This window comes from Vanellus vanellus (genome assembly GCF_965231255.1).
Source record: "Vanellus vanellus genome assembly, chromosome: 1".
Classification (NCBI taxonomy): Eukaryota; Metazoa; Chordata; class Aves; order Charadriiformes; family Charadriidae; genus Vanellus; species Vanellus vanellus.
In genome coordinates, this window is record NC_138905.1 from 1,767,908 (window position 1) to 1,783,349 (window position 15,442).

Sequence of the window (15,442 nt, forward strand, 5' to 3'; positions counted from 1 at the left end):
CTCCCTTTAGGCACTGGAAGGCCGCAATAAGGTCTCCCCAGAACCTTCTCTTCTCCAGGCTGAACAACCCCAACTCTTTCAGCCTCTCCTCACAGGAGAGGTGCTCCAGCCCTCGGATCATCGAAGAGATGTGGAAAATCTTGTTACTCAAAAAATGCCACAAGCGAGGTGATGCAAGGCTGGTCCGAAGGCTGTCCCAAGATGTGTCACTGCAAATAAATGCTGTTGCCATGTGCCTGTCCCTGGCTTCTGCCCCTTGGCAAGGCTGGCATGGTGCAAGGGGAAAAGGCAGTTCAGGCGGATGGAAATTTTGGTGGCTGTTCTCGCTTAGGAGCTGGTTGCGTTGCAGTTTGCATTGCTGTTTTAAGCCGATTCATTCTGCAAGGATTCCTAAAGGGAAGTTCTTCCCTTGTATTAGCTGTGAGAGTTGTGTAGCTGTGTGGCTACTCAGGCCAAAAACCGAATCAGGGTGAGCTTTCCATTGGCACAGCAGCAGGTTAGGTAATCCGGCCAGGAGTCACAAGCATCACTCATACTGAAAGAAGGGGGGAACTCTCTTCCAGGGCAAACTCCGATCCGCCGAAGCTGCTCATGAAAATTATACCCTCGGCAGACAAACAGGGCAGGAGATATCACAGACAAAGGGGTTTCAGAATCAAAGAATGGTCAGGGATGGAAGGGACCTCTGGAGATCACCCAGTCCACCCCCCCTGCCAGAGCAGGGTCACCTACAGCAGACTGCACAGGACGGCATCCAGGATGGTTTTGAATGTCTCCAGTGTGGGAGACTCCACAACCTCTCAACCTCTGGGCAGCCTGTGCCAGTGCTCTGCCACCCACAATGTAAAGAAGTTCCTCCTCAGGTTTAGATGGAACTCCCTAAGCTCAAGTTTGTGCCCGTTACCTCTTGTCCTATCTCTGGGCAACTGAAAAAAGACCGTTCCCATCCCCCTGGCACCCTCCCTTTAAGTATTTATAAGCATTGATAAGATTCCCCCTCAGTCTTCTTTTCGCTAGACTAAAAAGACCCAAGTCCCTCAGCCTTTCCTCGTAAGGCTGGTGGGACAGAGATGGCAATGTTGGAGTTTGTACCGAGCTAGAAAAAAAGATTGTGTGTACAGCCGGCAAATATGTTCTCCTTAATCAACGTGGGTTTATTTCAAGGTAGTCACTGCCAGAACAAAATTCATCTCCTTGCTTCTAACTCCTTCATCTCTGTGCACGAGACTCACTGTCGTAACTCTGGCAATATGAGCAAGACGGGTATCTGCCCCTGCCCACTCAGCTGGAGCTCAGAACTAACTTAGAAAAGAGCGGATCTCCTTGAAATAAGCCATATACTAAGGTCTCTATCCCAGTACCCATTTTTCAAGCCAATATGGCTTTCCATATTGGGGATGGGATCACTCCACGAAGAGGCACAAAGGAGCTCTGCAGCACAAAGCGTGAACAGCAAAGCATGCTGTCAATCCAGGCAATGCAAACACTCCACAGTGACAAACGCAAGCACTCTCGCCTTCTGAAGAAGGATGTGAAACGTTTTCCATCGCATTAGGGATCTGTCCAGGGAAGGACAGCAGCAGAACCTCATCTTACCTGCGTGAGGTAGTAGACATGGGTGTGAGGCACCAAGTAGAGGGTATTGACAGCGCCTCGGAAGGTATAGATTTGCTGGTGAGGGTCTCCTACGAGGATTATGCCGCATTTTTGTGACAGCACAATATCCACAATGGCTGCAGGAAAACATCGGAGCATTAAGAGGAAGCCTGCTCATAAACCCAAGAGTGAACTGTACAATATCTCTTGCCTGCATAGAGGCAAGATCTCTTGCCTGAATGTCTCATGCCATTTACGAAGGGGTCAACACAGCTGCAGGAGACAGCAAGCTGGGGAGAAGCAAAGGGAAGCGTGAAGCTGACTGAAAGCTCTACAAACATCCACCCACTATTTTAGTCTGAGTATTTTTTCCTGGACTGGAGCTGCACAGCTTCTTAATCCCACACGTGTGAGCCCAGCACAAATCCACCACCCATCCCAGGTGACCCGGATGCACTTCACATGTGCACAGTGACTCAGTGCACACCTAAGAGAGCCCTTTGGTCTACTTTGACCGAACCTGCCCGAGGCTCAGTCATGCTGGCAGAGCAACCGCTGGCATCGTGCACAGCTGCGAAAGTAGAGCCAAACCCCTGCAAGACCCCATCTCCAGTAAGTACAGGCGGGAGATGGTCTGATGAAAGCTTTGAGATGATTTAACATCTGCTGAAAAGACCAGACCTTCTTCTGCACCCCTTCTTTTGCACCTCAGCACACAGTTTGGTTCACTTAGATCCCTTTGCAGAACTGATTCAATTTGCTTTGCAACAGAGAGCTACTCCCCATATCCCCGGCAAAGAATCACAGAGTCACAGAACAGTCAGGATTGGAAGTGACCTCTGGAGATCATCCAGTCCAACCCCCCTGCCAGAGCAGGGTTACCTACAGTAGGTTGCACAGGAACGCATCCAGGCGGGTTTTGAACCTTTCCAGAGAAGGAGACTCCACGGCCTCTCTGGGCAGCCTGTGCCAGTGCTCTCTCACCCTCAAAGTAAAGAAGTTTCTCCTCATGTTCAAACGGAATTTCCCGTATTCCTGTTTGTGCCTGTTGCCCCTTATCCTGTTGCTGGGCACCACTGAAAAGAGTCTGGCCCCATCCTCTTCGTATCCACCCTTTAGATTGATGAGATCCCCTCTCAGTCTTCTCCAGGCTAAACAGACCCAGGTCTCTCAGCCTTTCCTCAGCAGGGAGATGCTCCAGTCCCCTGAGCATCTTTGTAGCCCTCCACTGGACTCTCTCCAGTAGTTCTCTGTCTTTCTTGAACTGGGAAGCCCAGAACTTGACACAGAACTCCAGCTGTGGCCTCACCAGGGCAGAGTAGAGGGGGAGGATGACCTCCCTCCCGACCTGCCAACAGCTTTCTGCTGCGTGACTCAGGAATCCCCAGGCTGGTGCAAGGAATGGACAAGATTTGCACCCAGTGCCAGGGTGGGATGGAGCAGGTCTGCTGTTCTGATAGCTGAACTACTTAATGCCTCGCCACTCTTGTAATAAATGATGTCCTTGGCTATGCTGGTGTTGTTTTTCTCTGTTAGCAGCAAAGCAATAGGAAAAGGGTCTGCAAGGCACGTCTGGATGCCCAAAGCAACTGAAAGCAACCCCTCAAGCTGATGCACATGTACTCTTGTAGCCTGCTTACAAGCTGCCTTACCGAATTTGCAGATCTATGACCTACGATCTATGACCAAGCAACGGGTCAGTTATAATGTTCCAGCTGAGGGGCAGATTTTTTTTTTTTTAATTGTGCGGCTTCTCACACACCCCTGAGCACAGGAACATCCTCTCTGTAAAGTGCTTAGGAAAGCCGCAGCTCTGTCTCCTGTTGCAACTCACCTGGCGTGCAGTCCTGTGCTTCATCGACAAAAATGGCATCATACCCTAAGAGCTGAGGCTTGCTCAGCTGCCAAAGTTTCAAATACCCTGAAAGAAAAAACAAGACATGTCAGCGAGAGGGTAATTTTCTCATGATAGAATGCCGTGATTGTTAAAACAAGTCCCTTCTTTAAAAAAAGATAAATGTTTCTGGCCCTGCTTCTTACTAGGAATTTGCATGGCATTTGGAGGGGTTGCAAAAATTTCTATTGCTCACAGATGTTGCTCTATCTCCCTTGGCTGTACGAAGCGTGGAAAAAACAAAACAAAACAAAACAAAACAACCTGACCACACTGGAGGAAGGCAGGTACACCGATGATACCAAAACTCTTAATGCACAAAGAAAACGACAAGGATGAAGGTTTTCCCCGGTATGTGCTACCTCTGGCACTATCTGCACACATGCTAAGATGCAAGGGGAAAGGACATGCTGGCAGCAGCAGGGAATAAACGCTCGCTGTTAGCATTTGTTCACCCCCGTCTCACCCATTATTTCTACAATTTTGCTGCCAATCACACACATCTGAAGAGTTCCACCATTTTTTGAGGCCCAACAGGAAAAACAAACAAACTTCCAGCCTTCAGGCCTGTTTGGAGCTCCCTAGTGAGCTACTGGCAGGAGAAGAGGAATTTTATACTTTTTGATACTCATTCCTGGTACACAGCCAGAAGTAAGAAATATGAATCCGTTCAGTTTTCTACTACAGCTCTTTATCTAAAGGCTATTTGACATCTGTACTCTCTTACCATCAGAAGTTAACTTGTATTTCTTCTCTACGTCTCCGTCCAGCTTCTTCATGTTGCGCCATATCTCTTTCGCCTCTTCCACATTGATCTAAAAAGGGAAAACAGAAGGGTCTGGATAGACCACTTTGAGCAGAAAAACAGTCCAGGCAGAGCAGATCTTGAAAGCCTTTCTCTTCCTACTTCTCTTCTTCTCCTCAACACAGTCTTTTCCAAATGCAGCCCCCTGAAAAGAAAATTTCTTTGGCCCCGCTATTAGGACAGTATAATACAAGACCCCCTAACCTCTGCACATTAACACTTCGTGTTTATTTTGGCTTCTATGAACAGCTTGCAAGGTGCTTAAATGTATTTAATATTTTGAGGCTGTCAATGCATTCCCTGTCAGAAATAACGTCTGCAAATTGGATTTCTGCTAGCTGGACTGGATCTGATCGGATGTGATCAATGGGGAGCAGAAAGGCTAATTTTCTCCACAAGTCCAGCTAACATTGTTTAAGTGTTGCTAAGATGTCTGTCCTCTAAATGAGAATTTTTGGGTTGGACTCTGCATCTCAAAATAACAATGTTTATTGTCTTTATGTGTAATATCACAATGCCGTTCAGGCACCAATATAAATACATGCAATCTCTTCTCTCTTTTCCTTGCAAGGAAGAAACATCTGCACTGAGCAGACAGTGACAATCTCCTCTCTAGAAACCAGCCGTGCCAGCAGGGAGAACAAACAAGCCCCATTTCCTTTGGATTTGTCACCACAGGAAAAAAATATTTTGACAGTCAGATCTTACAGCTGAAGCACAAATACCCATGAACTATGAGAGACGTGGGATAGCTACAGCCCCTTCTAAACCTTGCAGCCCAAGTCTTGCTTCCTCTCAGATACTCACTTTCTTTTCTACTTGACTGACGAGTTTTCTCTCGCCGTGAGTATTTTTGAACCAAATAGGAGTGTGCTCTTCACAGATCTCTTCATCTGAAGAGGCAAAAAAGTTTTCAAGGGTCTGTGAGACTGTTTTCCCTCTTATGAACAGAGATTGTCCCTCACGGTTCTGGATAAGGGAACTGATGGTGTAAACTGACATCTTGGAGAAGTTTAACTTGCCTTTTTCTTTATAGCTGTGCCACAGAAGACAAAAATAAGAGAGACATGTTGACATACACATGAAAAACCTGCTGGAAGAGCAGGCTCACTTTTGCTTCTGTTGCACACTAACACTTACAGAAGCTCTGTTTTAGACACCCACTTTGACCTAGTAATGGAATATCTTTAAAATCTGCACATATTTATCCTCACTGCATTCCTGGTGGAAGCACAAACTTGTTCAATTTATAGATTTTATAGATGAAAAGTCAAGCCAGAGATGTATCCCCACCATTCACCTCTGCAATCACAGATAGTTTTCAGCTAAGAGGATTCCCCTCTTCTTCCAGCTCATGGCTCGTTTTCCCTTCTGTCTGCAGTTTAGATGTGCCAACATAATTGGCCAGAAACTGTATCATTAGGACAACTCATGTTAAGAAAACCCCTCCTCTGCTAAAGAAAAGCAGAATTTAGAGTTATTGTACCACTGAAGTGTAAATAGGAAATGTGAAAAAGCCATTCTCAGTGGCTTTCTATCTCCCTGTGGAGCGCTCCTTGGCTACAAACACAAGCAGGATGAACAGCCCCCAGAACAGCAATGGGGCTTATGTCAGCGCAGTCTACGCCAGAGCAGGGCAATGAGTCTGCTTCCCCAGGCTCATACAGATGCTAAAATCACTGGCCCATCCAATCTGAAAGAATTTGGAAACCGTAAATCACAGGCTGGCTTGAAGCAAGTAAAAGAAATAATTTCCCCCATTATTTTTGCTTCCTCAAGTCCTGGAGGCTTACTTCAAAACCAGACCTTCCTTTCCTGACATGTCTTTTTTCCTCCTCCGCTGTCCTTCAATGAAGGAATTTAAAATCCCCACTTACTGTTTGCCGACACTTCCAAATGCTAATGAATGGAAAGTCTTGCACGTAACGTTTCTGGGGAAGACACTCTTCCCCCTCTCTGCAACAGCTTTGTTAAATGTCACATAAAGGAAATTCAGATCAGCAAACTTCTCCGCATACTTCACCAAGGTTGAGGTTTTTCCTGTACCTGAAGAACAGAAGAAAGCAAACAAAAAGAATCCAGAGTCGGGAATGAATTAATCCGCACACCTCTCATCAGCTTTACCTTCCCGGTCCTGCTGTCCTAACTGCACAGCAGGACTTTTTGCAGCTAATGTGAATTTATTCACTGACTCAACCGAAATCAGCAGAAGCTGCAGAGCAAAGCAGCTTTGAAAAATTACAGTCTGCAGCCTAAAAGCTTTAAAAAATATAGAATTTTATCACCTAATATTCTAGAAGGTACCAGTTCTCTTGAAAGACAGCTTGGTAAATGAAATGTTAAAATTGCTCTTTTGAATGATTCATGAGCTCATTCTCTTGTAAGATCTCCCACTAATGCTGCTCTCCTTTACTCCAGTTTGCTGGAGGACAGCATTTTCCACACCTCATGAAAAAGTTGTCTCGCTCGTGGAGTACCAATCACAACAGAAACCTGAGACAAGAAGGGCTCTGCACATTTCCTTCTTTGCCCTTTTCCGTATCCTCAACAATGACATACTGTGGGAGAACTTTGTCACTTTGCTGTTCACACTCCTCCCAGAGGACTCGTCAGTGTTGGACAAAGCAGGTCCCAGCACAAACCTCTGCAGGACTCCAGTGGTTACCACTCCCCATGCGGAAAACTGACCATCTGCTCCTACTTTTGCTTCCTACCTTTTAACCAACTATTCACCCATGAGGACCATGAGGATCTTTTACCATTTTGCCTGGGACAGATATTGGGCTTTCTGGTAGATTGCTCCCACGTCACCCCACAACTCCACTCCCACAGTAACTTTCAGCATGAAGTCACACTCAGCTACTGGTTCGGCCACTTCTCCCTTAAGTTGCTTTACATCTCCTGGGTGGTGCAGTCCAGATCATGAAACGAACAGTACCGAGACATATTTCATCTGCAAACTTTCCCATGTGAATGTGAGATTGACCCTCTGGTGGACGCCTTACAGAGAAGGATGCCAAGGCTGATCTTTTCCAAGATCTTCTATGAGGAACACAGATGCAAACACACACTGAGCTTTTCTGCCACTGCATTGTTCACTCTAAGGCATCCTTTACACCACAGTTAGCTAACAGATGCTTTGGCAAGCGTCCTCATCCACACGTTTGAAGGATTATGAGTCTTTTATGCTTTTTGCCAACTGTTCATCAAGCTCTTTTTCTGCCCTGCCTCGTTGCGGTTACACATAATCTGTCAAAACTCACAAATGTTCCTGGTTTTGTCATTTGGACACAGTGACTTCGTACAGACACAAGAAACCACTATTAGTTCCTTCTGTACTGTGGTGCTTAGCTGTATGTGTCCTTTTGCAAGCCTGTTCTGGCAGAGAGCACGTTCCTCAGGGGTCGGTACTGGGGCCTGTACTGTTCAACATCTTTGTCGGTGACATGGACAGTGGGGTCGAGAGCACCATCAGCAAGTTTGCTGATGACACCAAGCTGTTTGGCGAGGTAGACACGCTGGAGGGGAATGAAGGGATGGCATCCAGAGGGACCTGGACAGGCTGGAGAGGTGGGCCCAAGCCAACCTCATGCAGTTCAACAAGGCCAAGTGCAAGGTCCTACATCTGGGTCAGGGCAATCCCAAGCATAGATACAGGCTGGGCGGGGAATGGCTGGAGGGCAGCCCTGAGGAGAAGGACCTGTGGGTGCTGATTGACGAGAAGCTCAACATGAGCCAGCAGTGTGCGATCGCAGCCCAGAAGGCCAACCGTATCCTGGGCTGCATCAGAAGAAGTGTGGCCAGCAGGTCAAGGGAGGTGATTCGGCACCTCTACTCCACTCTCATGAGACCCCACTTGGAGTACTGCATCCAGCTCTGGAGTCCCCAACAGAAGAAGGACATGGACCTGCTGGAGCGCATCCAGAGGAGAGCCACGAGGATGATCCGAGGGCTGGAGCACCTCTCCTATAAGGAAAGGCTGAAAGTGTTGGGGCTGTTCAGCCTGGAGAAGAGAAGGCTCCGGGGAGATCTTATTGCGGCCTTCCAGTCCCTAAAGGGGGCCTACAGGAGAGCTGGGGAAGGACTTTTTACTGGGGTATGTAGCGATAGGACGAGGGGGAATGGCTTTAAACTGGAAGAGGGCAGGTTCAGATTGAACATTAGGAAGAAGTTTTTCACATTGAGGGTGGTGAGGCACTGGAACAGGTTTCCCAGAGAGGTTGTTGAGGCCCCATCCCTGGAGGTGTTCAAGGCCAGGCTGGATGTGGCCTTGGGCAACCTGGTCTAGTGGGAGGTGTTCCTGTGTATGGCAGGGGGGTTGGAACTCAATGATCTTCAAGATCCCTTCCAACTCTAAACCATTCTATGATTGTATGATTAGCTCTGAGCCCCCAGTCTGGTGTCTTTAAAGGAAACTCTCTGCAGGTGGAGGGAGATGATTTACTTTTTCTTTTCTTTTTAAACAGGCTCCGTCAACTTTATGCACTTCCCCTTTTCAAAACAGTGCACAAATGCAGCAGTTTTCTTAGCTTGTGTTGCCAGGGATGCTAAATCTAAATAAATAAGAGTAACTCTGTCTAGTGGCCTGTGGACAATAACAGGTTCAGCAACACGTAGAGTTGCTTCTTCTCTCCTGGGTTCCTGACAAGTTTCTCTGGGCAGTCATTGACAGCACCCAAGCACTTAGTTTCTGTATCATGTCCGATTGTGACATATACGCAGCTTGCTTTACCCACCATGCTTCCCATTCCTATTTCTCTGGAAAAGCTTGCTCTGTTGATTAAAAGTAAGGCTGACCCCCCTGGCATCCACACAGTTCCTTGACAGAGGAAACATGGAGGGAATGAACAGCATTAGAGGTTATGCATTTATTCTTACAACATAATTTTTGGCTCTTACCTGCAAATGCCATAATTTTCACTATTTGACCATGCTCAATTTTGTGATTCAAAATCCTTTGCTGTTCATGGGTTAGCTTTACTTCAGGCCAGCTACTAAAACCAGAAAAAAACAGAGAAAGGGATTAAGAAGAAAAAAACTCCCACGTGAAACAAACAAATCGACTAACAACAGAAGGAAACCAACGAATGATGTATCCCATCCCACAAGCAGGAAGGCGGCACTGGAGCAACTTGGTTATTGTGCAAATGAGAAAAGCAGGGAATAAGAGAAGAGCAAAAAAACAATTTAAACCTTGGGGAAGGCTACATAGGAAAAGATCTTATCAGGGGCCCTAAGAGTTGCTTTAAAAATTAATTTGGCACCCTGGCTCCTTAGGTTTATTGAAAACAAACAGTGATTTGGGTTTGGGGTGTTTTGTTGCTTGCAAGAGCACCTTAAATTGCTCTCTGGTCTCTCAGCATGTAGGACAGATCAATTATTCCTGCCTCTAAGGGGAGCTGAGAGCTTTGATTAACATTAAGAAAGGCATTCAGCGCTTCTGGCTGGAGTGCAATTGTTTAATTCATAAAGGTCCAAAACCTGTCATCAGCCTTTAGTGTGAGCCATCTCTTCGCACAGGGTCCTCCCCAATACCACGTGTAAGGGTGGAAAACCTTGTTTAAGTATCCTTGACATTTCACAGCTGGCAGTTAGGTGGCTGCCCCTAGGACGCATCTTTTACTGAACAAGCAAAATCTGCTCAGAAAAAGACTTCAAATGGAGGGGTAGAACAAAAGGGCTGGGAAACCAAGAAGCCCTGAAACCCAACAACTGTTTACCTTTGATTTTTTTTTTTTGTTACGGCTTCTCTCACTGTTGTACCTTGGATCATCGGTGATTTTATTGGATTTATCTTTGCTAGACCTCTCTGAGGGATGAAAGCACTATTATTCCCCTTCTGTAGGTAAGGAAAAGCACACTAAATGACTCAATCCAGGGTAATGGCAGCAAAAAGGGAACCAAACCTGGATCTCCACAGGTCAGGAAAGCATTTCACTCCTTACTGTCCTTCCTTTCTAGGCAGCAAGCTACCAACCAATGCTAATTTCTAACAGCTATATATAGAAGAGTTAATATATAACAGTTATCCAACAGGTTCCAGAAAACAGGAGTCAAACCAATATCCTGCAGCTGGTATCTCGTTTCCTCCCGTGCACAGAAAGCGGTGTTCATAAATGAACGACCACATTATTTGCGCTAGAGTAACATCACCAGCAAGCCAGCCTCCATTTTGGCACACCGCAGCTTGCATTTCTACATGAACACACTGTTAAAATCAAAGCAGGCACTCTCCCCTCCGTCCAGAACTTCTTATCCATAGGGAGAATGGTGATTTGGGAGGGTGTTTTGGGGTGATTTGGGATCTGCGAAATTTCAGTGGCCGTCACAATGGAGCGCACAGAATCGTGTCCTGCTGATACATACACTCATTGGTGAATAATGACTTTTAAATTCAGTCAGTGCTTGGTAAGTCAATTTTTAGAGATTTAAGGCCTGATTCTGGTTTTCCTCTGAGAAGTTGGGTAGAAGATGGCCAGGAGCAGAATAAGGTTTTGTACTAATCGTTATGAATCTCAGAGTCTTGTCAACCAGCCCCTGCCATGAAAAGTTTGCTCCCCCTCCAAGGTTCAGCACTCCACCAGGGCCCTTATGAGCATTGCTCGGATCACCAAAAATAACTTTACCCAGACCAGAAGTCTTGTCTGCAGCGTCCCACCAGTGTTTCTTCTTCTACTGTCTGTATAGTTACAGATGTATTTTCCATCAGATACAAGCAGTAGAAAATATTGTAATGGATCCTGGTAGAAAGGACAAAAGAGAAACTACCATTGAGAAATCATCAATAACAAGTTAAACGTCTGCAGCCACCTAAAAGACTGCCAACATCTTGAATAATGCCAACAGAACGATGCACAAAGCCTCAAGTGCTCAGGGAGTTGCAGGAGACAATATTAATATTTTAAAGTGCAGTTAGTTCTCCTTGAAAAGTGACCGCAAAGGCACCACGGGGACAGCTCTGTTTGTGGCCTCTCCCTCGCTCCTGCTCAGTTTGTGTTTCAGAGTCTGCCACACAAACGTGACCTGGGATCAGAATCCACAGGATCCTTTTGCTCTCCTGAACTACTATCAGCAACAGAGTCTGGGGAAGCCTGAGAGGGAATTTGGGCTAGTTTGGGCCTCTAAAGTGAACCAGTTTCATCAACTGTCTTATGATGATTCTACACAAATGTATTATCCCTGAGAATACTTCATGGTGCTTTGTTACTGCAAAGAGAGGAGCACAGGGACTCTGTGGCTTTAATTACGCCATCAACAGCTGGTTTAAAATTAACCTCCATCGTACGTCAGGGTTGACACCACTGTGGTTTTACCTCAGCAGCTTTTTACCTGCAGCTTTGTTCCTGTGACCTAACAGCTGCCCCAACAGGCCACGCTCCAGGACAGACTTCGTGTCTCACCCTAGGTGACCTGCATACTCAGACTCACTAGTTGCTCTAGGAGATGCAAATAGGTATCAGACAGTTCCTCGAGGACATGTTTCCTCCTTATGCCCTAAATTACAAACCTTGTGGGGTTTGAAGAAATAATGGCTGAAGAGACATGGTCATTCTTATTTCTTCTAGTCTAGATTGTTCAAGGAGATGGACATGGGTGACTTCGACCACAGGCTCTTACTGTTAGCGAGTGACACCCTCTGTCTGCCACATCTTCAGCAGGTGTTTACTTAAATTAATGACCTTAGCCAGCAAATATCAATCACTAAACATGATGCCAAACAAGAACCCTGATTTCCCTGGTTGGTAACCTGAGCACATGGCCCATGGCTGAGCAAGCAGAGGATGAACCATTCTCCCGAGTCTAACACAGGTCAGACTGTATCTCACAGAGGGCAGCTTATAGAACCATCTTCTTTCTGGTGATAGATTCCTTTTCTAGTGCATCTCCTTTCCAGTCTTCTCATAAGAAGAAATTTCATAGAATCAATCATAGAATCATAGAATGGTTTAGGTTGGAAGGGACCTTGAAGATCATTGAGTTTCAACCCCCCTGCCCTGGGCAGGGACACCTCCCACCAGCCCAGGTTGCTCCAAGCCCCGTCCAACCTGGCCTCGAACACCTCCAGGCATGGAGCTTCCACAACTTCTCTGGGCAACCTGTTCCAGTGCCTCACCATCCTTGTAGTGAAAATTTCTTCCTAATATCTATTCTAAATCAACCCTCTTCCAGTTTGAAGCCATTCCCCCTCATCTTATTGCTACACGCCCTTGTAAAAAGTCCCTCCCCAGCTTTCCTGTAGGCCCCCTTTAGGTACTGGAAGGTTGCTATAAGGTCTCCCTGGAGCCTTCTCTTCTCCAGGCTGGACAAACCCAACATGTGTCCTTAATCCTCATCTCATCCTCACTGCAATTCTGAAGCAACCTGTGGGCTCTTACCTATATTACAAGGCACCTCCCTGAACAAAAGGCGTGGGACAGATTGCTCCGCAGATGCAATGGGTGCCCATGGGACTTGTAGTGTGACTTAAGAGGAGAGAAGGGAGTAACTGGTCTCAGGAAAGTAATAACTGCATTAAATTGTTGCAGCTGATGTGTATTTATTTCTATTCAGAAAGTTTCTACAGTTGCTTTAAAACCCACTTTTGTTTCTGAAAAAAAAATTCTTTTCCTTGAACACTACTTCCCAAAAAACAAGCGGGCTATGAAACAGTCTAGAAATTAAAGTAAATTTAAAGGCAATGCTCCTGAAAGTTCCTGCAAAAAGCTAGGGATATGCACACTGTTCCTGACAAACTACATGCACCGAGGAACTGAAGAGCCCTGAGCAAGAGGAACATAATTGCTCATGAGCATATAATCACTGTATATAGAATCATGGATCATTTAGGTTGGAAAAGACTTGAGATCATTGAGTCCAACCATCAACCTAACACTGCGAAGTCCACCACTAAACCATATCCCTAAATGCCACGTCTACACATCTTTTGAATACCTCCAGGGATGGTGACTCAACCTCTTCCCTGGGCAGCCTGTTCCAATGCTTGACAACCCTTTCCATGAAGAAATTTTTCCTAATATCCAATCTAAACCTCCCCTGGTGCAACTTCAGGCCATTTCCTCTTGTTCTATCTCCTGTTACTTGGGAGCAGACACCGACCCCCCCTCGCTACACCCTCCTTTCAGGGAGCTGTAGAGAGCGAGAAGGTGTCCACTCAGCCTCCTTTTCTCCAGGTTGAACACCCCCAGGTCCCTCAGCCGGTCCTCAGAAGACTTGTGTTCCAGACCCTTCACCAGCTTTGTTGCCCTTCTCTGGACACGCTCCAGCACCTCAATGTCTTTCTTGTGGTGAAGGGCCTAAAATATTCTTACATATCACCATGCCTAGAAAGAGGCAGGCAGGAAGCATCTCCCCACTCCTCACCTGTTAGTGATCGCAATGTTCCTGTCTCTCATCGCATACAGCAGCGTGGCTATGCAGTAAAGTGTCTCAGTCACGTCCACAACAGAGAGGGTAGAGTTGGGTCTCCGCAGACACGCCATCAGCTTTTGGATGTCACTGACACCATCAGAGAAAAGCACCATGACTGTGATTATGGCCCACATGTTCTCAAGCTGGTATAGGTAACAACAAGAAAGCGTGAGGAAAAAGCTTTGAGCCTTTAGGAGCAGGGAAAACCTGCTTCAACACTGAAAAAATACTTATGCCATGAGGAATAGTTAAATCCTCTTTAGTCACCCCCAATAGTACCAAATAACACTCCAAAGGGAAACCTTTAAACGCAGGAGGGCAGGTATGACCTTAAAGCACCAGCAGTTAAACAGAATCACACAGACTCCCAGACTGGTCAGGGTTGGAAGGGAGCTCTGGAGATCACCCAGTGCCACCCCCCGCCAGAGCAGGGGCACCTCCAGCAGTGGCACAGGACACGTCCAGGCGGGTTTGGAATGGCTCCAGAGTGGGAGATTCCCCCCCCTCTCTGGGCAGCTGTGCCAGTGCTCTGCCACCCTCAAAGGAAAGAAGTTCCTCCTCAGGTTTAGATGGAACTTCCTATGACCTTTCAAACTTCCTATAACCTTTTAAATAAACCAGTTAATAGATGTTAAACCTACCCCCACCCTGCTCTGTAAATGCGGCAGTTTGTTGGTGATGCAGACTTCAGCCTTTGAGAAGAGGTGATGACTCTTCAAACACCGGAGAACTGCATTGGGATCTACCTTCCGTCCGGTGGATATGGCAGAAACGCACCTGCGAAGAATGGGAACAGCAGCATTTGCAAAGAAGCCTTATCAAGTGAGTTTATTCTCCAAGTAAATAATGCCTTCTCCAAAGTACCATCAGTCAGACTGCAGCAAGTTTATGCCTTGCAGTGTGCCCCACAGATTTGACTGATGCATTCAGCGATGAGGTCGCGAAGTGCTGAACTTGGATTTCCAACCCTAGTTTTTGTGCCCAGACCCATTTAGACAAGTAATTCCCAGCTCTGTTACACTGACTTGTGCTTAAATACTTTGCTGCATCAAACCCTTGGTCTGCAAGTTCATCCTGGCTGTCTTGAAGTCTCCTTCCAGAAGACGGATCTACCTTACTCTTAATCAATCTGACTCTTCTCCTTGCACCATCTAACTGCCATACAAAATTGTCCTCTAGACTACAGAGATCTGAACAGAGCACTTGCTTTTATCAGTGATGCGTTTTGGGCTTGGGCTTGCTGCTGAGTTTGACTGATAAGTCAGCGTGGGTCCAGGAAAGCAGCCTTTCAGGAAAGGAAAAGAAGAAAATACATTGGAGATAGGAGGGACCAGGAAGAAGAGCTCACACCCTCTACAAGATATTTGTGTTTTGGCTAAATCCAAGAGACGCTGAGCCTCCAGCGGCTGATCTGGAGATGGAAAAGCAGTGCTGACATGACAGATCCTGAAATGTAAAGGGATGCTAAAAGGGACACTTAAATTGAGTCTCACTCTCTGCAGTAGTTACACATAGTCACATAGTCACAACTGTCACACAGTCACAGTTGCAGGAAGAAACCATATAATGTCTTCTCCCAAGCTTGTTGTTGGGTGCCAGAGGGCAGCAAGCAAGAGGACAGCCCAGCCTTTTTTGATTTTGTCATCACACCTGTCTTGGAGCTCCCGGCAGCTTCTCTCATTGCTGTACCCAACCTGGCTGTGCTCTGACATACAGGTCCATGTCCAAAACCTTCCTTT

At 46.4% G+C, this 15,442-nt stretch overlaps 1 protein-coding gene across 2 annotated transcripts in view; it reads right to left on the bottom strand.

The window, feature by feature from the left end:
• The window catches only part of FBH1 (F-box DNA helicase 1), a 31,950-nt gene that overhangs the window by 10,773 nt on the left and 5,735 nt on the right, over positions 1–15,442 (bottom strand). For both annotated transcript variants that reach the window (XM_082498491.1, XM_082498492.1), the window contains exons 4-12: positions 14,345–14,480; positions 13,656–13,846; positions 10,922–11,035; positions 9,195–9,289; positions 6,173–6,341; positions 5,103–5,331; positions 4,218–4,305; positions 3,431–3,517; positions 1,597–1,733 (exon numbers count right to left, since the gene is read on the bottom strand). In XM_082498491.1, the coding sequence (XP_082354617.1) occupies positions 1,597–1,733; positions 3,431–3,517; positions 4,218–4,305; positions 5,103–5,331; positions 6,173–6,341; positions 9,195–9,289; positions 10,922–11,035; positions 13,656–13,846; positions 14,345–14,480 (1,246 nt within the window). The remainder of the gene's footprint in view (positions 1–1,596; positions 1,734–3,430; positions 3,518–4,217; positions 4,306–5,102; positions 5,332–6,172; positions 6,342–9,194; positions 9,290–10,921; positions 11,036–13,655; positions 13,847–14,344; positions 14,481–15,442) is intronic.